Below are 25,486 nucleotides of genomic sequence, written 5' to 3'. Positions count from 1 at the left end.
TTTGCACCTTGAGTAATGTGGGGGATAGGTGTGAGAAGAAGGCTGCTGTTTCAGATCTATCATGTTCTCCAGTTGGACTCTAAGCTCCCTGAGGGCAGACAGCACATTCTGCAACCTCCCAACACCCCTCTTCCCAATTTAAATCACATGCTGACTCCAGGGACAATTCCTACTCATCCCTTAAGGATATGGCATTTCCTCCTATGGAGAATCCGTGGCTAGGAGCAATGTCAGCAGAAAGCAGCATCCTAGGTGATTAAACATGCAAGATTTGGGGCCAGATAGTGTGCATCTTGGCTTTGCTTCTTACTAGCTGAGTGGCTGCAACAAAGTTAGTCCACTTCTCCTGCCTTGGTTTCTTTTCCCATAAAATGGAGGTATAATAATAGCCTCTGTGTGTGGGGTTGCTGGGACGACTAATATAATCAATATCAATCTTAATATACAATCAACTGATATTACATCAATTGATATCATCAATAAGTACAAGCACAGTGCTTTGAACAGTGCATTCTAAGCTTTAGGTAAGAAGTAGCTACTATTGTTTTAATGCCAAGCTAAGGATTTCTGCATTGCTGAATTTCATTAGTTTGGAAACATTCAAACTAATGAAGCATTCGGACTGTTTCATGCACTCCCAATGCAAGTTCAGGTCACCCTAAAACATCTGGACATGAAATGGGGCAGCCTCCCCCCAGCACTCATCCCTCACTGGAGGGTGGATAAGTGTGTCCCTGAAAACCAGGTGTCTCACCTGGCTGCTCCTTTCTCCTGCTCTAGGATTCCCCATCCCTGGGGAATTTCCACACTTTTCCTCCTGCTCACATCTCAGATGGCACCAAACAGCTTATATCCATATTTGAGGAAAGCAGCCATCAGGAATGTGGGGCCTTAATGTGCCCGTGGGGACTGGTTTCCCAGGGGCCTTCAGCTAAGCTCAGTAGTCAGAGTGTGGGTCCCCCACCTGCAGCCTCCTCTTCAAGATCACCTGCTTAGACCGGAGCCCTCCCTGCCACCTGCTCACCATTGTTCTCCCCTTGCCTCCTCTAGCTGACCTTGATTCTCTCCAGATGTCTAGGGAAGAGGCGCTGTCATGCTTGATCTGGCCGGTCAGTTTCTCTATTTGCCAATCAGCTAACTGCTGGCTTTTTGTTTGTTTTGTTTTTGTTTGTTTTGTTATTGTTTGTTTGTTTGAGACTGGGTCTTGCTCTGTCACCCAGGCTGCAGGGCAGTGGTGCCATCTCACTGCAACCTCTGCTTCCCAGATGCAGCACCATGCCTGGCTAATTTTTGTATTTTTGGTAGAGGTGAGGTTTCACCATGTTGCCCAGGCTTAACTGCTGGCTTTGACGGGAGAATATGTGAATGAGATTTTTTTTTTAAGTCCTTTACATTTCCATTGCCATGTCATAGAAATAAAACACTAGAAAGGGGCTTTGACTGTGCCTGTGACATTGTGTTTCTTTTCTCTTAAAGTACATGAGATAAATCAAATTATAACAATTACCTCCACTTTTTTAATTGTTTAAAACATGTGGCCGGGCGCAGTGGCTCATGCCTGTAATCCCAGCACTTTGGGAGGCCGAGGCGGGCGGATCACGAGGTCAGGAGATCAAGACCATCCTAGCCAACACAGTGAAACCCCATCTCCACTAAAAATATATATTAAAAAAAAAAAATTAGCCGGGCGTGGTGGTGGGCACCTGTAGTCCCAGCTACTCGGGAGGCTGAGGCAGGAGAATGGCATGAACCCGGGAGGCGGAGCTTGCAGCGGGCCGGGATGGCACTGCCACTGCACTCCAGGCTGGGCAACAGAGTAAGACTCCGTTTCAAAAAAATAATTAATTAATTAATTTTTAAAATTTAAAACAAATAAAAAATAAAACATGTTAGTGTAAAAAAAATCACATTTTTTAGGAGATCAAAATAAAACTGACCTACACATTGAGAGACATAGGTCAAAGTTCTGACTTGGTCACTGACATGTAATTTTTGGTGAGTCATTTAGATTATCTGAACCTCAGTTTCTCCACTACTACAATGATACCTAAGGCCTTTATCATGCAATTCTGTGGATGTTTAAGTGGGAATGCCGCAATGTCTCCTGTTCCTGGACATTCTCCTCTCTCTGCCATTCCCTGCTTCCATGCCTTCCAGCTTATTCCCTATCTCCTTCTTTCCTCCCCCAGCCCCTCAAGAGGGGAAGGGAGCCTGGATAAATATATGAATGGATGAAAGGTTCTGTCCATGCCCAAAGTATTTCAGGCATCAGGGCGCTGCTGCAGGGTGGTCTCGGGAGTCTGCCCTTCCTTCCCCACATGCCTGAGGTGGCCATTTCCCTTCTGAGCTGTGAAAACAACAGGAGGGTCTTGCCTGCTTCCCTCCCTGGGAGCAATAGGGATGGGACCTGCCTCAGGCCAAACTGGAACTCTTGGCTGAGCAAATTCCTCCCCACCCAGTGGTCCACGGTTGTGCCGTCCCGAATAATTTTCAGGAAAGTGTCCATCAGAGGAGCCACAGTCAGCAGTCCTAAGAGAAAGCCGTTTGCTTTGTGAGGCAGCCTCTCCAACCCCCCAGGTCCTGTCCAGTCTCAAGGATCAGTAGAATCCTCTCGAGAGCCAAGCAGAGGCCTGGCACCCAGCCGCTCACCCACAGGGATCTGCACCCACCCCGTGCCTGGAAATGAGCTCCATCACCTTCTCAGATGATCATCCACCTGGGAAGGTGTCATGTTGGGGCACCAGGAGGCTACAATAACCTGCTTCATGTTATGGTGGGCACTGTGCGGCAGGGAGTGGCAGAGGGAAGGTCTCAAATTGCTCTGGCAGGCAGCACAGGGTGGGAAGGTCAGAGCCTCCTCCCTTAGACAAACAACACCCGATGTATCTCCCAGGCGAGGGTCTTCGTTAAACTGTTGAGCAGACCAGGCTCGGAAGGACCAAGGCCACCCAGTGAGAGGGCAGGGAAACTTCTGCAGACTCAGCCCTGCAGCCCGGGGCTCTCCAGAAGCCAGCAGCCATGGAGGGGTGAGAAGAGGTGACCAGGGCACCGTTAGCAAAATACTCTTGGATTCCTATTGCCCAGTAAATGCCCACTGGTGGCTTTTCTGGGGCCATAGCCTTGATGAGGGGTATAATAAGGTTGAGCTATCATCTGCTGCAAATGTTTCCCAAACCTTCATGCCTTGGCCTTACAGAAAGGGCTGCAGGGACAGCTGGCACAAACAGCTACAGAGTGGCGAGGTCAGACATTTTTAAAGGGTTCTGGGATGGAAGAGAGGAGGACTTTCTGCAGGTATGAGATAGGAAGCATGAATGGGCACATGAGATAAAGAGCACAGAAACACATGAGGTCTGGAGTCCCCAAGAGGAACAATGGAGACCATCGCGTGAACCTATAGTGGCCTCTGTCTCCTCCTCATAAAGCCCCCCTCCCTCTCTGGCTGAGCCACTCAGAGCCCTCGGGTCTCACTGCTCAAGGGAGAGAGTGTTTGCTGGACCAGTAGCACAGGCATCACTTGAGAGTTTGTTAGAAGCACAATCTTAGGGCCCTCCCAGATCTACCGAAACAGAATCTACTTTTTTTTTTGGCTAGAGTGCAGTGACGTGATTGCACTGCAACCTCTGCCTCCCAGGCTCAAGCGATCCTCCCCCACCCCTCAACCTCCTGAGTAGCTGAGACTACAGGCACATGCCACCACGCCCAGCTAATTTTTTGTGTTTTTGTAGAGATGGAGTATCGCCGTGTTGCCCAGGCTGATCTCAAGCGACCCACCTGCCTCAGCCTCCTAAAGTGCTGAGATTACAGGTGTGAGACATCATGACCGGCCTCAGAATCTACATTTTAACAAGATCTTCAATGTGTGTAAGCGGTGCCCCAGCAGTTGGTCTCTTTACCCTCCCCTCTTGGGCCAGGTCTCTCATAACCTGCAGCTCCGCCCTCTGCCAACCACCAGCTGGAAAATAAAGGTCAGACTAATCCATGCCACTGTGTAAATGGTGGAGGATCACTTAATGTGCCACCAAACTCACATCACATTTTCATATTAACACATGACAATAATCTTAACCAAATGCCACAGGGAAAAATGTAGGGCCCAGAGCAAGACCAGTGGGGAGGGGTTGCCGGGGAACCACTGAGGAAAGGAAGTGGCCTGAGGACAGTGTCATTTGCCTCTGGTTCCATTCTTCAATGGCCCTGCCTAGTGGGCTCCCTTGGGAGAAGAAAAAGAGAAACAAGCCAGGAAAGAGGGTCAACTGAGCTAGGAATTTTGGAGAAGCCATGGACAACCGCTGCAACCCTCGGGAAGTTGTCCACAGTCCTGGCTGCCTTCCTTATTCTGTGAAACTGATGCATACTTTCTCTTTTCCCAGTGTCAACCCAAACAATGAAACCCAGGCTGTCAAAGAGCCTGACCTGTTCTCAAAGCCATTTCCAAAGAGCCAGGTTGACAGGTGTTTATGGAACACCTGCTATGTGCCCAGTGCATGGGGTGGCGGGGAAGGCACGGGCTTTGGAGCCAGGACAACCTGGGTTAATAGTGAGAACCTGGGCATGTTACCTTCATGCCTGAGCTTCCTTCTCTGCACAAAACAGTCCCCAGTGGGTTGTAGTGCTTATTGAATGCCTATAGTGAGCCACAGACTCACTGTGGTGAGCCTAGAGTGAGCATTCAACAGGTGTCAGTCTTCTCTGCGCTGTCCTGGTGTGAGGAAGGAAGAGGAGAAGCCAAAACACAACCCTGGGCCTCAATAAGGTTTACAAGAAAACTGGTGCTATGGTTTGAATGTGTCCCTTCCAAAGTTCAGGTGTTGACATTTCATGGTACTAAGAGATGGGGCTTTAAGAGGTGATTAGGTCATGAGGGCTCCTCACTCATAAATGGGATTAAGTCCCTTGTGCAAGTGGCTTCACAAAGGATTCAACCTCTTGCCATGTGAGGACACAGCGTTCCTCCCCTCTGGAGACTTCAACATAAGGCACCACCTTGGAAGCAAAGAGCAGCTCTCACCAGACAACCGAACCTGCTGGCACCTTCATCTTGGACTTTGCAGCCTCCAGAACTGTGAGAAAATAAATGTCTGCTCTTGATCAATTACCTAGTCTATGGTATTTTGTTATAGCAGCACAAATGGACTGAGACAACTGGTGAGCATCAAAAGGTTAAATACTCTAAGGCAATATAAGATTATGTGCCCAAATGAGCCGCAGAGCCATCAGTGAAGGCTGGAGAGGGCTACAAAGTCTTTTGGGTGGAAATTGAACCAGTGAACACAAACAAGAGATAGAAAATGTACATGCAGCTTGCAAAAAGGCCTAGGACTGATAGAAGTGAGCATGACACAATTGGAAACCATGACAAACCAGTCAGGAGAGGCAGGGGAGAATGTCAGTAAGGAAGGGGAGGGAGGACAGGGAAGCTGAGGATTGTGACTATCCAATCTTAAATCTGTGTAGCTGTCTGCTCCCCTAATCCATTCCTTTCCATTAAAACCACAGTAAAGTCTCTGGCTTTCCCCTCACCCTCTCTATGTCCCAACTGACCCTGGTGTTTCCCTGCATGGCCCTGCAGGCTGTGCCCCCTGCTTCTAGGGCATGTGAGCATAAAACTTCCTTCCAGGCTGGGTGCGGTGGCTCATGCCTGTAATCCCAGCATTTAGGGAGGCCGAGGCAGGTGGATCATTTGAGGTCAGGAGTTGGAGACCATCCTGGACAGCATGGGGTACTAAAAATACATAAAAATTAGTAGGGTGGGGTGGCCTGTGCCTGTAATCTCAGCTACTCAGGAGGCTGAGGCAGAATCACTTGAATCTGGGAGGTGAAGGTTGCAGTGAGTCGAGATTGCTCCATTGCACTCCAGCCTGGGCAACAAGAGTAAAACTCTGTCTCAAAATAAATAAATAAATAAATAAATAAATAAATAAATAAATAAATAAATAAAACACCTTCTTCCTTTGTGACATTCACTTCTGGGTCTGTGTGTCTTACCATACCTAATTAAAACAAACCCCGGATACCTTTTCAAACACACATACAGGGGCCAATTCTATGGGCTCTGGTTGTACTTCCTACCCTGAAGGGTATCAGTGGAGGCAGGTGGGGTGGGTGGAAGGATTGAGGGTGATGCAGTGGAGACATCCAAGGGCCTAGAGGTTTAGGGACTCAACTTTGTTATAGTTCTGTCATCTCTGTAAACTTGAGGCTCCTTCCTAGAAAAGCAAGACATTTTCTTAGATAATCCAGAGGTCCCTTCTAGCTCTCAGATGGTTTCTAAAACATGCAATGGAGCAATGTAAAAATGTTTCTGTGTAATATGAATTTGGGAGGAAAAAAGGATACAAAATTATATTTATCCTACCATTGAAGCTAGCCAAAGACTGGAAGAAAACACACAAAGAAAACAGTTTTAATGAAGGGATGGGATCATGGGTCTAAAGAGATATTTATAACTTAAAAGGAAAAAAGGCTCCAAAGTTCATCTGTACAGTCAAGGTCAAGCTGGTAGGGCCTCCTTCATCACTGCTACTCTTTTGCTAGTGCCCCATACTAGTTTCTTACTGCTGCAGTGGCAAATTACCATAAAGTTAGTGGCTTAAACAATGCACATTTATTATGCTATAGTTCTGGAGATCAGAAGCCCACACTGGCCTACTGGGCTAATATCAAGGAGTCATCAGGGTTATGTTCCTTCTGGTAGCTCTAGGAGAGAACCCACTTCTTTTCTTTCCCTGCTGCCTCCATCAGTTGGCTCCTGTCCTCCTTGCACCCTCAAAGCCAGCAAGAGCCAGTTGAGTCTTTCCCACAGTTGAGTCTTTCTAGCCTTGCTTCACTTGTCACATCTTGTCTGACTCTGATTCTCCGGCCTCATACTTATGCTGATAAAGACCCCTGTGACTACAACAGGCCCACTTGGATAATCCAGAATAACCTTCCCACCTCATGATCAGCAGACCAGCGAAGCTAATTCCATCTGCAGCATTAACTTTCGCTGTCTATTTACATAGCATATTCACAGAATCTGGGGATTAGGGGTTGGCCATCACTGGAAGGGGGCATTGTTCTGGGCTGCAGCCCCTGAGTGTCTCCAGATTGCCTTGCACATTTTCACCCAGTTTAAACTGCATAAACACAGCAAGGGGAGGAGGATGAGCCTTCCACTGTGATTTCCCTGGGGGTCCTTTGGCCCCTCTTGGATAATTCTGCTAGCCAGTGAGATGTCTCATAACAACTGGAGCTGGACATTGAGCCAGCAAGCATTTATGGAGCACTTTCTATATGCCGAGAACTAAGCCAGACTTTAGGGATGGTACAAATATGAGGAAGATACAGTCCCTTCTCAGGGAGCCCATAGTCTCATAAAGAAGATGAGCTGTCCACACCCCCCAAATACAAAGCACAAGGGGAGGAAAGATGCAGTGAGGTGAGGCTGAGGACCATGAGCTGTGGCCCCACTCACAGGCTTGAGGAGGGTGTGGTGGAGGAGGGCAGTCTAGGCTCAGCTCCAACTTGATATTTTTCATCTTTTTAAATTATCAACGAGTACAAGGAAATACACCCTGTTCCACTATCCTCCCGCACCTCTCCCAACCTACTGTCTCCATCTCTCCATCTCACTGAGAGGAGGTAACTACTCTATGGAAAAAAAGAATACATATGTATATATCTTGTTCCTGATATAGTCTGTATGTTAAAGTGTTCAAATGAAAAACATTATATAGGTAACTTATAATGCTGTTTTATACAATGGGTTTTGTCTATAACACATTTTGCAGCTTGGACCAGTCTCTAACCAAATTGAAGGTATATTCCCAAGTCAATACATTGTGTATTTGTGCACTTCTAGGGCAAATCGCCAAACACAGAATAGCTGTGTCAAAGGATATGCTCAGTTTTATTTTGACAAATATTCCCAAGTTACCATCCAAAAACAGTCATGCATCCTTAGGGAAAAGAATATGCTCTGAGAGATGCAATGTTAGGCAATTTCATTGTTGTGCAAACATCACAGAGCTACTTACACAAACTTAGATGGATATAGTCTACTACACACCTAGGCTACATGGTATGCCCTGTTGCTCCTAGGTTACAAACCTGTACAGCATGTTACTATACTGAATACTGTAGGCAAACGTGACACAATGGTAAGAATTTGTGCATGTAAACATATCTAAACATAAAAAGGTACAGTAAAAATAGAGTATTATAACCTTATGGAATCACCATCATATATGCTGTCTGTCACTGACCAAACGTCACGATGCAGGGCATGACCTTATGATAGCAGCTGTTCCTCCATGCTCTACACTGGACATTATCCATTTTCTTTCAACCTTTGTCAGTCTGAAAGGTGGAAAAGGTTTGCCTCAATGTGATTTTGATTTGCATTCCTTCACTGATGAAGTGTAGTTAAAATTATTTTTTCACGTGCTTGTTTGTGTTTTACATCTTTGAGCTGTCTGGAATTTATTTTGTCATAAGAATAGGACTTTATATTTCCAAATGGCAGCACTTTTTATTAAATAATTCACACCCAACTCTCAATTTTAAAAATGAAAGGAGGCCATCTCAATCTAAACCTCACACTATATACAAAAATTACTTCTGAATGAATCATGGATTTAAGAGTAAAGCATAAAACTTTTAGAAGATAACATAGGAGCAAATCTTCAGTATTAGGACTAAGTAAAGAGTTCTTAGGCAGGACATCAAAATCACATTCTGTAAAATTCAAAAATTCATAAATTGATCTTCAATGAAATTAAAATCTTTTGTTCTGTTGAAGATCCTGTTAGAGGGATGGAAACACAAGCTACAGACTGGGAGATAATATTTGCAAATCACCTATCAGACAAATACTTACATACAGCAATATATAAAGAATTATCACAACTCAATAGTTAAAAAAAAAAAAGAAAGAAAATTCAATTATAATACGAGCAAAAGGCTTGAACAGATATTTCACTACAGAGGAAATATGGATGGCAAACAAGCACATGACAAGGTATTCAACATCTCTAGGCATTTGTGAAATGCAAATTAAAAATTTAAACCACAATAAAGCCAGGCACAGTGGTTCACACCTGTAGTCCCAGCACTTTGGGAGGTGGAGGCAGGATTGTTTGAGCCAAGGGCTTTGAGACCAGCCTGGGCAACAAGGTGAAACCTCATCTTCACAAAAAATGTAAAAATTGGCTGAGCAGGGTGGCACACACCTGTAGTCCCAGCTGTTCAGGAGGGTGAGGTGGGAGAATCTCTTGAGTCCAGGAGTTTGAAGTTGCAGTGAGCCATGATCCCTCCACTGCACTCCAGCCTGGGCAACAGAGCAAGACCCTACTCTAAATAAATACATAAATAAATAAAAAGTCTGTAGTCTAGTTAACTGTAATGTCCCAATGTAAATTTCCTGTTTTCTACATTGTCCTACAGTTGTATAAAATGTCATTGGAGGACAACTTCCTGTGAATCTACAACGATTCAAAAGAAAACATTAAAGAATGTTCTAATATAAAGAGACTTTGAAAAGATAAGAGAAGAAAACCAGCTTTGCCAAAGTCTTTCCCATTGCACAGGTAGTTTTCTTCGGCGGCCGCTTTATCAGCAATAACCTATTAACTTTCCTTCCTCCAGAGACACATGACATACCATCCTTTTGAAAAGTTGCCAGTGGAATGGAAGGCATCTTAGACCAGGACAGACAAAAATGTCGCATTAAAAAAAAAAAAATGGTTAAAAAAAAATCAGCCTACCCTTTTTCCAGATTACCAACTGTTACCATTTAACCCATTGGCTTTATGGTGTGGGATCTAACTGCATCCTTGTTTCAGAACCATTTGATGTAAGTTTCGTAGATCTTGTGCCTTTGCTCCTACACACTTCAGTGTTAATTTCCTAAAAATATTATCTTATACACTGACAGTACAGTGTACAACTTCAGTAAATTTAACATTAATTCAATACTTCCACCATCGTCCTGACGCTGAGACTCACGCCTGTAGTCCTAGCACTTTGAGAGGCCAAGGCAGGAGGATCACTTGAATCCAGGAAATCGAGGCTGCACTGAGCTATGATGGCATCACTGCACTCCAGCCTGGGCGGCAGAGGGAGATCCTGTCCGTAGAAAAAGAAGGCAAAAGCCAAGGAAAGAAAATACTTCTATCATCTATGTTCCACTTTCGTCCGTGTCACGGTACCGTCCAGTCCAATCACAGTACCAGCTGGTCCAATTAAGCTAACCCATTGTTTAGCCAATGGGTTAAATGTTAACAGTTGGTAATGTGGAAAAAGAGTATGCTGATGTTCTTTTGAACTACTTTTTTAAATGCAGTTTTTGCGCCTATCCTGGCCTAAAACGCCTTCCATCCTTCTGGAAACTTTTCAAAAGGATGGTATGTCATGTGTCTGGGAAGGAAGGAAAGTTAATAGGTTATTGCGGATAAAGGAACCACCAAAGAAAACCACTTGTGCAATGGGAAAAGGCTTTGGCAAATATGGTTTCCTTCTTTCAGCCTGGGGTCAGGCTGCACCTACTTGTCATGCCTCTTTGAGATCTTAGATATTGCAGATCTAAGTTTGCCACCATCTCTCCCAGAGAGAGAAAGCATCCAGAACTCTCACAGTACCGTGCGGCTGCAGTGACTGCGTGCTCACCCCGTGTGATTGGCTCTGACCGTCCTGAAGAGCTAACTGGAGTGTTCGTCTTGGTCATCCCATCCCCATGAGCTTCTCAACTTCTGTTGCGGGTGGGTTGGGGCAGAGGAGCCCAGCTTTGGGGTGCGCTCCCGACCTGGGAAAACGGCTCAGGGCGGAGGGAGGAGAGCTGGGTGAAGGATAGGGAATTGGGGAAGGAGAGGGAACTGGGGAAGGAATCCCCTAGGGAGGAGCGGAGCCGGCTCGTGGTCAGGCCTTCCCGTTCCGCGGCGTCACCTGGAGCGCAGGGCGGCCAATCCGCGGCGCGGCCCGTCCCGCGGCCAATGGGAGGGCGGCGCGGCGCGCTTCCCCCGGGGCTATAAGCGCGCTGGGAGGTGGAAAGTGAAAGCTGTGCGGGCTGGCGCAGCGAGGCCAGAGCGGGGCAGCCGGGATGCTCAGGGCTACGGAGCCGCTGCCCGGGGAGGCGAAAGCGGAGGGGGCCGCGCCGCCAACCCCGTCCAAGCCGCTCACGTCCTTCCTCATCCAGGACATCCTGCGGGACGGCGCGCAGCGGCGAGGCGGCCACACGGACAGCCCGAGACGGCGCGACCCGGAGCCAGAGCCAGAGCCGGAGGGAGGACGCGGCCCCGCCGGGGTACAGAACGACCAGCTGAGCCCCAGGCCCCGCGCCGCGCCGGAGGAGGCCGAGACGCTGGCGGAGACGGAGCCAGGTAAGCGGCGAGGCCGGGACCCGAGGGCAGCCTAAGGTGGACCCCCCAGAGCTTGCGGTGCAGGGACGCGGGGCCCCGCGGCCTCAGGCAGAGGGAACTCCCCGCCTCCGCAGCCACGCGCGCGCGCCCCGGGGATGAACCCTGAGCCCCAGCGTCAGGGCGGCGCAGGATTCTGACACGGCAGGACTCTCCCGGCTCCGTGCCCTCCGCTCCCCGGGGCTCAGAAGCCGGCGCGACCGCAGCGCCACCGCCCTCCACCGTCCCGGGAGCGGATCCCGCCCCGTGCCACCCGCGATCGGCGCCAGCCCCACGGTAGTTACGAGAACTAATGATAACTTATTAATAGTGACAAAGTAGGGGTTGACCAGGAAAGCCTCCGTGTGCTTCCCAATCCCGTGGGCAGTAAAGCGGTACATTTTGGGTTCCCTCCAGGAAAGAGTTATTTTCTTCCCTGTCACTTCTGATGAGGCGACTGAACGCCTAGTTTAGTGAAGACGGAATTAAAGCCCAGAATGAGCCTGCCTCTGCGTCTCCCGTGGCACAAGCCCTTTCTTGCCCACCTGAGTCCTAACACCGGATGCCTTTTGGTCCGGCCTTCCCGGGTGTCTTGTTCCTCTGTCTTCCCTGCCTCCCTCTCCTGCCTCTCCTCAGCACACAGATCCAGAATCCCCATCTAATTCTACTAGACAATAGGGAGAACGTTCAACCACGAAACATCTCTAACTTTGGGTTCTTAATGATTCTTAGAAAATGAATAGGTTATAAACATATTTACTCACTCTTCACTCCGGAGAGCTCCTTAGTCATGTGAAAAAAGTGAAATGTATCCACGATGACAGTGGGCTGTTTGTTCACTCACTAAAGAGATAAGGGTGGATTGAATTCTGTTCTCTTCCCTGCTAACATGTAACTTTTGTCTTCCCATCCCTCTTTCCCCGCTGTCCTTTCCAGAAAGGCACTTGGGGTCTTATCTGTTGGACTGTGAAAACACTTCAGGCTCCCTTCCAAGCCTCCCCCAAACCCCTAAGCAGCCGCAGAAGCGCTCTCGAGCTGCTTTCTCCCACACTCAGGTGATCGAGTTGGAGAGGAAGTTCAGCCATCAGAAGTACCTGTCGGCCCCTGAACGGGCCCACCTGGCCAAGAACCTCAAGCTCACGGAGACCCAAGTGAAGATATGGTTCCAGAACAGACGCTATAAGACTAAGAGAAAGCAGCTCTCCTCGGAGCTGGGAGACTTGGAGAAGCACTCCTCTTTGCCGGCTCTGAAAGAGGAGGCCTTCTCCCGGGCCTCCCTGGTCTCCTTGTATAACAACTATCCTTACTACCCATACCTGTACTGCGTGGGCAGCTGGAGCCCAGCTTTTTGGTAATGCCAGCTCAGGTGACAACCATGTATGATCAAAAACTGCTTTCCCCAGGGTGTGGCTATGAAAAGCACAAGGGGCCAAGGTCAGGGAGCAAGAGGTGTGCGCAACAAAGCTATTGGAGATTTCTGTGGAAATCTCACATCTTCACTACTGAGACAATGAAACAACAGAGACAGTGAACGTTTTAATATCTAAGTCTGTCCCCCAGTGCATACTGTAGGTCATTTTTTTGCTTCTGGCTACCTGTTTGAAGGGGAGAGAGGGAAAATCAAGTGCTGTTCTCAGCTCTTTGCATGATTTTGGAGGAACTGTACACGTGAGGATTCTGTTCTACAACTCCATCCTCCTGTGTCACTGAATATCAACTCTGAAAGAGCAAACCTAACGGGAGAAAGGACAGCCAGGACGAGGATGTCACCAACTGAATTAAACTTAAGTCCAGAAGCCTCCTGTTGGCCTTGGAATATGGCCAAGGCTCTCTCTGTCCCTGTAAAAGAGTGGGGCAAATAGAGGGTCTCCAAGAGAACACCCTCATGCTTAGCACACATTTGCATGGGAGGGGGAGATGGGTGGGAGGAGATGAAAATATCAGCTGCTTCTTATTCCTTTTTATTCCTTTTAAAATGGTATGCCAACTTAAGTATTTACAGAGTGGCCCAAATAGAACAAGATGCACTGGCTGTGATTTTAAGACAAGCTGTATAAACAGAACTCCACTGCAAGAGGTGGGGCCGTGCCAGGAGAATCTCCACATGTCCAAGACAGGAGCCTAAGGAGGGTCTCCACACTGCTGCTCGGGACTGTTGCGTTTTTTGTTAGCAGAAAGTGGAAAGGACTCTCCTCAACTTTTTTCTCCCAGACTGGAGAATTTAGAATCAGAAGTTTCCTGGAGTTTTCAGGCTATCATATATACTGTATCCTCAGAGGCAACATATTTCTTCCTTCCCTCCTTTTACAATTTTTTGTTCCTTTTTTGCAGCAATTACTCACTAAAGGGCTTCATTTTAGTCCAGACTTTTAGTCTGGCTGCACCTAACTTATGCCTCACGTATTTAGCCCAAGATCCCGAGATCTGGTCTTTTTTTTTTTTTTTTTTTTTTTTTTCCTCTCCCCAAAGCTTTATCTGTCTTGAGTTTTTAAAAAAAAAGGTTGGGGGCAGATTCTGAATTGGCTAAAAGACATGCATTTTTAAAACTAGCAACTCTTATTTCTTTCCTTTAAAAATATATAGCATTAAATCCCAAATCCTATTTAAATACCTGACAGCTTGAGAAGGTCACTGCTACATTTATAGGACCTTCTGGTGGTTCTGCTGTTACGTTTGAAGTCTGACAATCCTTGAGAATCTTTGCATGCAGAGGAGGTAAGAGGTATTGGATTTTCATAGAGAAGGAAGAACACAGTGCAGAATGAAGGGCCAGGCTCACTGAGCTGTCCAGTGGAGGGCTCATGGGCGGAGTCATGGAAAAGAAGGCAGCCTAGGCCCTGGGGAGCGCAGTTCACTGAGCAAACAAGGGACCGAGTGAGCCTTTTGCAGGAAAAGGCTAAGAAAAGGGAAACCCATTTTAAAACACAGCAAGAAACTGTCCAAACGCTTTGGGAACTGTGTTTATTGCCTATAATAGGTCCCCAAAATGGGTAACCTAGACTTCAGAGAGAATGAGCAGAGAGCAAAGGAGAAATCTGGCTGTCCTTCCACTTTCATTCTGTTATCTCAGGTGACCGGGTAGAGGGGAGACATTAGAAAAACATGAAACAACAAAACAATTACTAATGAGGTATGCTGAGACCTGGGAGTCTCTTGATTCCACTACTTAATTCCATTTAGTGAGAAACCTTTCAATTTTCTTTTATTAAAAGGGCCAATCTACTGTTGGTGGCAAAATTGCCAACATAAGTTGATAGAAAGTTGGCCAATTTCACCCCATTTTCAGTGGTTTGGGCTCCACACTGAAATATTCAATGCCATGTACTGCTGACACCCACCGGGGTACTAGCCAGCACAAAAGGCAGGGTAGCCTGAATTGCTTTCTGCTCTTTACATTTCTTTTAAAATAAGCATATAGTGCTCAGTCCCTACTGAGTACTCTTTCTCTCCCCTCCTCTGAATTTAATTCTTTCAACTTGCAATTTGCAAGGATTCCACATTTCACTGTGATGTATATTGTGTTGCAAAAAAGAAAAAAAAAAAGTGTCTTGGTTTAAAATTATTTGGCTTGTGAATCCATCTTGCTTTTTCCCTGTTGGAACTAGTCATTAACCCATCTCTGAACTGGCAGAAAAACATTTGAAGAGCTAGTCTATCAGCATCTGACAGGGGAACTGCATGGTTCTCAGAACCATTTCACCCAGACAGCCTGTTTCTATCCTGTTTAATAAATTAGTTTAGGTTCTCTACATGCATAACAAACCATGCTCCAGTCTGTAACATAAAAGTCTGTGACTTGAAGTTTAGTCAGCACCCCCACCAAACTTTATTTTTCTATGTGTTTTTTGCAACATATGAGTGTTTTGAAAATAAAGTACCCGTGTCTTTATTAGATGTATCTGTGTGTGATTTTCAGTTTCCCAAAAATTACATGCTGTGTAACTTAGATATTTCTAATTACCATATCCTCTTGCCCTCGTCCACCTGACACACCAGTTGCAACCTATGGTGATCGAAAGCCTCAGCCTACCCAGTAGCTAATGATGGCCATCCTTTTATAAATGCACTGTCCTTCATTCCTGTTAAGTCATGGGGAGAGGAAGTCCTTTTCTCTCTTCAGTTTAATAATCAACTGTTCCACTATTCACAATAGCAACATCATGGGCTGAACCTACGTGTCCATCAACAGATGATTAGATTTTAAAATGCGGTGCATATATACCATGGAATACATATGCAACCATCAAAAATAATGAAATCATGTCTTTTGCAGCAATATGGATGCAACTAGAGGCCATTATCATAAGTGAAATGACTCAGAGACAGAAAGTCAGAAACGGCATGTTCTCATTTGGAAATGGGAGCTAAATGATGGGTGCCCACGGACATACAGAGTGGAATAAGAGACACTGAAGGTTCCAAAATGTTGGAGGGTGGGAGGAAAGTGAGGGATGAAAAATGACTGGGTACAGTGTTCACTATTCAGGCAATGAGTACTAAAATTCCAGACTTCACCACTGTGCAATAGATCCATGCAACACAACTGCACTTGTACCCCTGATCCTATAAACATAAAAATAAAAAATTTAAATAATCACCTACTCCAGTCAAGGAATACCTTTCGTTTAAAAAAAGATAACCAAGTACTTACTTTCTTGAAGACCTTAAAGGGAACACAAAGACTACAGCAATCCTTCTTTAAAAGTTCCCCTTTGGCCAGGTGCAGTGGCTCATGCCTGTAATCCCAGCACTTTGGGAGACCAAGGCGGGCGAATCACCTGAGGTCAGGAGTTTGAGACCAACCTGGCCAACCTGCTGAAAAAAAAAACCCTGTCTCTACTAAAAAGACAAAAATTAGCTGGGTGTAGTGGCACATACCTGTAATCCCAGCTACTCCGGAGGCTGAGACAGGAGAATCGCTTGAACCCGGGAGGCGGAGGTTGCAGTGAACTGAGATCATGCCACCGCACTCCAGCCTGGGCGACAAAGCAAGACTCTGTCTCAAAAAAAAAAAAAAAAAAAGAAAAAACCCTTTTATGTCCCACTAGCCCCTCATGCTATAACTTCCCTGGCTCCTGCATCTCCCAAAAAATGTCACCTTCATCCAGAGCTGACAGACCTCTTGCAAGTGACGCCTTTGAACTGGAATCACAAGTATGAAAAATAGGTTTTATTAATGTGTTAAAATAAAACATAAACAACACATCCTTCATCTCCCTGCACTTAAACCTTCATTAAATCCCACAAGAGGAGAATCCCATTCACCCGATTACCTTCAAGAATTGACGGTTTCTTCCTCCCTCCTTCAAGGAAACAGAAGCTTAAAGAGTAAGGTGCTTACTCTAAAGAAAATATATCATAATTTCAAACTTTGCTCTAATCCTTTAAGCACATGTACACACAGGTGGGGCTTCTCTTGGCATGCTCACATCATAAGATTTACCTCTTTGCACAAATCTGTAATCATCCTCTCCTTGCCTGGAAGGCCAAGAGCTCTCAAATTACAAAGACACTTGCAGTCAATTAACAGATGTAGATTTTAACACGTCGAAACCCCGTCTCTACTAAAAACACACAAAAAAATAGCCGGGCATGGTGGTGGGCGCCTGTAGTCCCAGCTAACCGGGAGGCAGAGGCAGGAGAATGGCGTGAACCCGGGAGGCAGAGCTTGCAGTGAGCCGGGATCGCGCCACTGCACTCACTCCAGCTTGGGCAACAGAGCGAGACTCCCTCTCAAAAAATAAATAAATAAATAAAAATACCTAATCCAGGAAATTAAATAAAAATCTACCATCCCTTAAGAAAGTCCTCTTCTCCCTCCTCTTTTTGTCCCTTTTCCCACTTTCTTTCAATATCTCTGCTAATCTCACACCCGTCTTCTTCTAGCAACTCCCCTTAACATGCCGTCCAGCAATCCCAGTTAGCATGCCACATTTTCGTGACATCTAGAATTTCTCTTCAATTTGTCTCTCAAGTTACTTCTGGTGAAAGTTTCTAGAGCCACTGCAGCTTTGTCATCTGTGGTCCCATTGGTTCTCCCCAAGCGTCCTTAGGAAGGCCAACCATAGCTGTGAGAGGGGAAATGAATGTCAGAGGCTTGCATCTAACAACAATGTTTTCCTTCTATCAAAGCAAATTACTGTTGTAGGGTGATGTTAATTTCACACATCTTAAAGCTGACCTTGAAGAAAACAGTGGCCATTATGAGAAAGTTAGTTAGCTTAGGTGCCTGGGAAACAGCTCCAGTTGTTGGGAAATTGCACCCAGAAGCTTTCTTGAGAGGGTGCTCGGGACACATCTGGGAGGAAGTGAGGAAGGCAGGGTTGAGGAGAAGGGGAACGTGACTTTTAAGACAGCTGCGACTGAGGCCTCACCCAATACCTTAAGAAGCTCCAAAACCACTGTGCACCAAATTGAGGACTGTAGGCTGGACATTTGTATCCCAGCATCAGCTGCCTCCCGAAAATGAGAATAACCTTGGGCAATGTCGTCCTGTCTGTGTTAGGCGATGGCCATCGAGGGACCCAGCTGTGATTCATTGCACCAATATGCCTAGCAGCTGGGAGGGGGCACATCAGCCCTGCACAGCAGGACTCAGTGGAGCACCATGTGATCCACGATAAGACAGGATCCTTTCCTTGGTCACTCTCAGGGCCACAGTCTCCACCATTCATCGCAGTGAGAAAATCGGTGTCAGACGAGGTTTGGAGCTCCGAGTTCTGCACCCAGACAGCCAGACTCTGCTCCTCCCACGGCCATGATGAACACGTCACCAGGGCATGCTTTTCAAAGCTGAGAGTTATTTACTGCTCAAGAAAAAGGGCAGGACCGATAGCCCTGGGACATGAAGAGCTCCTAGTTTAGCCTAGACTTGGCCTTCATGCAAACTTTCCCAGACAGACTACCCCGTGGAAAGGGTTATCTAAAGTCTGCAAGGGAAAGGAAAAGAATTTCAGTTTCCATGGTATGTTCTCCCCTAATTTATGCAAAGGCTGTAGATACAGACTTGACTTATTTCCTGAGCTTGCTCTGGGTCCAATATGGAGTTTAGGATAGATTTAGGACAGAGATTTAGGATAGATCCATTGTGTGGCATCTTCTAACTGGGCATTCTTCACCTGTTTCCAGCCAGCTCCATCATGGGAAGAGCCCGTACTGGGGAGGTGTGACCGGGTAGAGAGAAAAGGGTGATACACAGAGAAAAGTTCTATTTTCTCATTGGAATGACTATGGGATACCTAGAGAATTTGTTTAAAGCCTAGTGTATTAGTTCATTTTCACACTGCTATAAAGAACTGCCCAAAACTGGGTAATTTATACAGGAAAGAAGTTTAACTACTCAAAATTCCACAGGCTTAACAGCAAGCATAGCTAGGAAGCCTCAGGAAACTTACACTCATGGCAGAAGGCAAAGGGGAAGCAACCAAATCTTACATGTGGCAGGTGGGAAGTGAACTGAGAGCACAGGAAAAAACTCCCACTTTTAAAACCATCAGATCTTGTGAGACGCACTCACTATCATGAGAACAGCATGGGGGAAACCATCTCCATAATCCAATCACCTCCCACCAGGTTCCTCCCTTGACACATTGGAATTGCAATTCAAGATGAGATTTGGGTGGGGACACAGAGCCAAACCATATCACCTAGAAATCTGTATGGGAGAATAAATGCTGATTTTGCTCTCTTAACAGTGCAAGTCCAGCAGCAATTAGTCTCAAATACCAACTGTACTTACAATTGCAGTTGCACCTGTAGATGCCTTTTACCCAGTGGTTGTCAGCATTGGTTGTGCAATAGAATTTCCTGGGAGTCTTTGAAGACATACGAAGGCCCAGCACTACTTCCTACTTAACACCAACTCTACTGTAATATCTGGAAGTAGGGCTCAGGCATCAGCTTTTTGTTTTTGGTTTTTGAGGTTTTGTTTGTTTGTTTGTTTTTTGAGAGAGGGTCTTGCTCTGTCACCCAGGCTGGAGTGGCACAATCATAGCTCAATGCGGCCTTAAACTCCTGGGCTCAAGCCATCCTCTTGTCTCAGCCTGGTGAGTGGCTAGGACAGCAGGTGCACACCACCACACCTGACTAATTTTGATATTTTTGGTAGGAAAAGGGGTCTCACTATGTCACCCAGGTTGGTCTTTAACTCCTGGGCTCAAGTGATCCTCTTTTCTTGGTCTCCCTAAGTGCTAGGATTACAGGTGTGAGCCGAGGCATCTGGTCTCAGTACTTATTTTAAAAACTAACAGTGTCCAAGATTACAAACCACTTCCTTATCCTCCTTTCAACTGGTTTGTCTACTCGGCCTCTCAGACCTTATAAAATCCTGTGAAAGACAAATGGATGCCAGGACAGGAGAGAGATATCTGGAGGTGCCCACCAGCAAGGGAGGAGTTGGGGGTGGATTTTCTTTGTTTTGTTTTGTTTTGTTTTTGACTTGCTTTTTCTTTTTACAGAAAACAGATGTTCAATCTTTCTTATTTTCCTACCAAGCCTCCTCCTCCTGGAATGTCTGATATCATCAAACGCCCTTTGTAATCTAGAAAAGCCCAGCTCATTCTGGTTGATCCCTCAATAGAAGTCTAAGGGACCCAAAATGTGTGCGTGCTTTTGCCAACCTGGTCATTCAGAAGCATTTATTACCCACCTCCAACCCAGGCTCCCCCAGACTGGCAGCACACTCTTTGACTTCACCAATGGAAGACAGAAAAGAAAATCTCATTTTTGACTGTGCCGCTGACAACTTTTCACCCAGCCAGAACCACAGAGCCTTCTTAGTGCATTGCTGGGAATAGCAGGTGCCAGCTAACATCTGTCAACTAGTGTCACACTTCCCTGACAACTCATCTATCAGGATTAAATCATGTCTTAAGGCTGACACAACATTTACACATCCTTCTGCCAAATTGGTAATGTACATTTAATTTTTTTTGTTTTTTTTTTTCTTTTTTGAGAGAGAGTCTTGCTATGTTACCCAGACTGGACTCAAACTCCTGAGCTCAAATGATCCTTCCACCTTAGTCTCCCAAATTGCTGGGACTACAGGTGCACATTACTGCATCCTGGTAGATAGCAGACTTAAATTATGTGTTCAGGGTTAGATGGGTGTGGAGGGTGCTCCAAGGAGAAGGAATATGCCTTGAGTTTTAAATTAAAATTTGCTTGCAATAAATGCAGAGTTGGCCTTAGAACTCCACCCTAAAGCCAGAAAAGCTTAAACTTGACCTAAACAGCATCTGCAAACAAGAGGGATGGAAATGAGTTAGTTCTTTTATTAAGAAGAATGCAGGCAATATTCACAACACGAACTTGAGAGCAGGGAGGAGATGGCATCCTATCACGGAAAAGTTTGGATCTCTCCCTCACTCCATCCTGAGAGCTGGTTTATACTTAGATCCTTTATATTTTTTTCCCTTCAAGGAAGATCTGACTCACGAAAGGCTAATATGTGCAGGTTCCCCTGCTTTTCAAAGACTTGGATGGTAGGTGACTATGTGGAGTGAGCACAGAGGATTGCAGTGAATAAAGATACATGAGAAGGTGCTTAATTAGCTTTAGCAGAGCTCTACTTAGATGTTCCACCATCTCCTTCCTGTGGGGGGAAAAATAACAGCTTGAGAGACTTGGATTACATTAGAGAGACTTACAGAGGGTACGGATTTTTCTTTAGTTGCTCCGTTAGCAAAACACACAAATTACCAGGGTAAATTGATCATCAAAGTTTAGGACAAAGGTCCCGGGGTCCACAATGTGACTCCTACAAAGGATTTATCTGGGTTTTTAGTTTTCCTTGTCTGTAAAGTGCATAGACAAGACTCCGTAAATTGCAAACTGCATCAAGAAATTCTGGTGGAAGTAATTCTTTAGATTAAAAAAAAAGTGAACAGGGTGAAGGATAATAGCATGGGCAAGAAAAGACACATTAAAGACACCCAAAGTGTAGATTTCAGAATTCTTCAGCCTCCTATCTGCAGAATCCCAACTTCAGAAATGTCTCTCAGGCCTTGACTTCAGTTGTGTGCCCTGTTACTGGGTTGTTGCCTTTCTTTGCTTTGAGCCAGTTCAACTGCATGGGAAGAGCAAAAGAGAAGGAGGAGGGACCGCGAAGAGTCCAAAGCAAGGGGGAAGAACCGGATGGGTAGTTTTCCATGGGCTACAGAAGCATCTTTGTACACATATGAGCTCACAACCCCTCTTGTTGGCTCCTGATTGACCCCTGAGCAGAGAGATGGCTCCACATCCTGGAGATTAGATTTTATTACAGAGACAGACCGGGGACATGTCAACTTTGGCATCAGGAAGGAACAAAAGCTGGACTGGGATCTGAGGAAAGGTGTTCTCATTATAACCCAAATAGGTTTTATAAAATCCTGTGCAGGCACACACCCCCCATACAAAGACGGCCAGCTTCACACACAGAAAAGCAGCTTGGTGAAGAACAAGGCACACTACATAGTAGGTCATCGGGAAAATCTCCAGAGAACTCATTGAAAATGAACCCCTAAAAACCAGAATTAATTTGATCTTAGGCTACAACCAACAGTGTATGGCATCTTGAGCAATGGAGCTAAGTGTCCCCTCCCTTCTCTGCACTGATCAGACAGAGGTTTGACACTGATCAAATATACGTTGAATGAATGAATAAATGAATGAGTGAGTTCAGACCTCGCCTGGAGTACTAGGTTCAGTTCTACACACCATACTTTGAGGAAAACTATAGCAAGTTCAGAAGAGTATAACTGGGAGGATGCAAGAGTATAAACATGTCACATGAAGAAAAGTAGGAGAAACTAGGAATATTTATCCTGAAAAAGAAAAGTCGGTGCTGAGGGTGGGGAAGGCATGGGGTTCAAGGAAGAGAAGAAGGACTAGACTTTTTCTGTGTTGTCGTAGGTGCAATCTTCAAGGTGACATAGGACTGAGATCAGCAACGCCTGCAAAAATATTGGGCTGATGTGTGTTCTGTGTCATTGGGGAAGTTTCTCAAAAATAATATTTGGTAAGGAGGTCTTGAGAAGGATGAACAGCATGGTGCTACTCTAAGATCCTTGTCAACACTCTGGTTCTGTTGCTCTAGAGAGAAGTATCTGGTTGTAACTCATCTGCCACCTACTAATTGTGAGATGTAGGTAAATCACCCAACTTCTGTGAGTTTCAGCTACTCCTCTGTTAAACGTAGAAATTAATTCTCCTGGTGGTTAATTGAATCAAATCAGCTCTGCAGGTCCCATCTTTGATTCGTAAGGAAACCAACTGTGTGATTTCAAGGACAGTGAAGATCTACTGATTGATTGATACCTGCTGATTAATATCTGAAATTCCACCTGTAGGGATTCATTCTTGAACCTTAAGAATTTATTTCCAATTAAAATATGAATATTCATGGGAGAAGTAATGAATTAAACATAATGAATCATTTATTCCTAATATGAATAATTTTCCTAATATCAACACAGCACCATGTGATACAGAAAACAAATTTGTATAAAAGAGAAGGGAAAGCATAGTGGCGGCTTGAGAAGAAAAAGATAAACTTATATTTCTATTTCTAAATTTCATCTAAGTTTAGCACTGCTTATAAGTCAGATAATTCTGATTGTTTTATTGCTTAGTCTTACATTCTGGGCTTAAGCTATTGCCTTATTTTCTTGGAATCTTTTGACTTCAGACCTCAGAACATATATATTGTGGCCTGGAAAATGGATATCCAGAGAGAGAGAGGGAACAACATTCTTCTAGAAGCAAAAGGACAGAGAGGGATGATGATTTCTCTCTATTGTGTCAGTCATGTGTCCTTTCCTCCAACTCAGAAATTATTAATACAGTGTAGATGAAGGGAGACAAAAATATTTTTATATTTAATTTTATTTTTATTTCTAACCCAAAATGCTACAATTCTAAGACCTTTACCTAAGTCTATCATTGTTTAGATTTCTCTAAATGTAGCATGGCATAATGAAAAGAGCAGAGATTCCAGCTTTAGAACCAATCTGGAACTCTGGCTATACCTTTATATTAATATTAGCTGTGTGACTTTAGACAAGTTATTTAATCCATTGAGACTCAGGTTCTACGTCTTCAAATAGATGCCTAATTTACAGGATTGTTCTAAGGGTTAAATGAGATAAATCCAGCATATATTAGGCCATTAAGAACTGCCAGTTCACTTTCTTCTTTTTGAGAAAATGTCTAAAATTATCCACGTGTTACATAAGTTTTTAGACTATAATTAAATATATGAAATGGTCACTTAATATGTTTCAGATGTGCTGTTCCATGAAGCTACACAGCAGGTGATATTTTCATTTGTATTTTTTGTGGTCACTTAATATGCCAGTGAGTTAATACTCTGTAATATATAACCATATTATTGGACATGGAAATTGGAAGTAGGTAGGTAGGCAGGTAGATAGATAAAAACATTTCAAAGCAAACTCAGAAAGAAATGCAGAAAATGCAGAAAAAGTTGCCACAAAAGAATTCAATATGAGTCTCCAAGATAGAGTAATATCTCCTGGGCTGAGATATGACTCCATGGAATCCCATATAGGACCATTCCCACAGAAAGAGAACTACATCCCCTGAATTAAAATCATTAGAGGTAGAGGACCAGAAACCAGAGCTGTTGCTTCTATGACCAAAGCTGGATTGCACAAATACAGACAAAGAAAATAAATCAACAAAAATAGCTAAGAGACATTTCTAAACATGCCCGGCTGCAAAAATTTATGGCTATTAGCTCTTGGAAAAAGGTCATTTCAGATAAGACAACTATTTATACAGAAAACAAAAATGAAACATATATTGATTGGTTTTCAGTTGACTCTCCCAGTCCTGGGAGAGGTAGGAAGTGGGAACACTGCTTGCTCCCATCCATGTAAAGTCCCCAAAATTTGGACAAACGGTGGCTTCAGAAAAAGCTGAAGTTCAGTGTTTTATGACCATGTGGACCTTTCTTTTTATTTTCTCCAGCATTCTTTTGTAAAAGAGAGGAAAGGATCCAAAGACATAAACATTCTTGGGATGGCGGCTTTTCCATAGCCAAGTTAGACCTTTGAGTACTACGGGAGGAGTGGTTCATGGCAGAAATTCCCCTAGCAGGGAAAGAAGACTTTCTCTTTCAATTGTTGCAATGAATCTACTGTTCAAAGGCTGTATGATGTTGGAAAGTTATCCACTTCTCTATATCTTAGTTTCCTCATCTATAAAGTAGTGCTGAGATCTCTTCCAGCTCTACCAGTCAACATTTAATGATTTTTCTTCTATTTTTGAAGCTGTCAGACTCTTCTCCTAACCATATAAGTTTGAATACATTAAAAGGTAAAGATAAAGTTTGCATATAAAGTGTCATTCAAGTAGATCCCTAGTAATTTGTCACAATGTCCAGCCCAATACAGATTGAGTTAAATTTGCACAATCTACAGAAAGAGTTTGCTTCACATGACTGTTAAACAGAGTCAAAGGAAATAATGCTGTTAGAGTAATTTGATAACTATACAGGCATCCTTACTGTAATATGTGCAATGCATATACTAACCTAGCTGAGGTCTCCTGGCCCCTGGAGAACCAGATAAGCTTATCTCCAACCACCATTCATGCCCTGTCAAAATCCAAACCTCAGCAAGACGGTTGCTAAGTCCTGGTGGTCTCATTTCATTCTCAGCTTCCTCAGGTGTTCTCTGTTCTTCACTGCAAAAGTAGAACTCGAGTTCTTTCTTGAATTCCTAAAGAACAAAACAAAACTTTCACACAAAGCACTCATGAGTGTGATAGAGTTTAGTAAGGGTGAGATGAAGTGGTTAGGGACAAAACTGAGTGTCATATCACAGCAACAGGAAGATTTTCAAATTCAACATCAGGCATCCCTAATCTTATGTGGTGGAATTTCTAATGGTTGCTTCATTGCATGTGGATCTCAGCTTTATTTCATCTGCTCATTCCTCCAATCTCCTTTCTTAATCTTTCCTTTCCTGTCTTCTGTACCCTCCCTCTTGGGAGCACAGAGCGCCCTCTCTTTGGTTCAAGCAGGGCACTATTTTTTGTTGGTTATTGCCTTGACTTATGCCTTTGCAAAATTTACCTTCTTTTCTTAGTAACTTATCAAAATGTTTTTT

At 44.7% G+C, this 25,486-nt stretch overlaps 1 protein-coding gene and 1 long non-coding RNA gene across 3 annotated transcripts in view; one reads left to right on the top strand and one right to left on the bottom strand.

The window, feature by feature from the left end:
* The window catches only part of LOC144330755 (uncharacterized), a 140,325-nt gene extending 115,216 nt beyond the window's left edge, over positions 1 to 25,109 (bottom strand). Inside the window, exon 1 of the long non-coding RNA XR_013397200.1 lies at positions 24,989 to 25,109. This is a non-coding gene — a long non-coding RNA (uncharacterized LOC144330755). The remainder of the gene's footprint in view (positions 1 to 24,988) is intronic.
* On the top strand, positions 11,042 to 15,261 carry NKX3-1 (NK3 homeobox 1). 2 transcript variants are annotated; one of them, XM_077942644.1, is made up of 3 exons: positions 11,050 to 11,110; positions 11,330 to 11,357; positions 12,309 to 15,261. In XM_077942644.1, exons 1-3 carry the CDS (start codon positions 11,078 to 11,080, stop codon positions 12,725 to 12,727), a joined length of 480 nt encoding a protein of 159 aa, XP_077798770.1. In that variant the 5' UTR covers positions 11,050 to 11,077; the 3' UTR covers positions 12,728 to 15,261.
* Positions 25,110 to 25,486: the final 377 nt, after the last annotated feature.

This window comes from Macaca mulatta, chromosome 8, assembly GCF_049350105.2.
Source record: "Macaca mulatta isolate MMU2019108-1 chromosome 8, T2T-MMU8v2.0, whole genome shotgun sequence".
Taxonomy (NCBI): domain Eukaryota; kingdom Metazoa; phylum Chordata; class Mammalia; order Primates; family Cercopithecidae; genus Macaca; species Macaca mulatta.
This window is presented reverse-complemented; position numbering and strand designations above follow the sequence as displayed.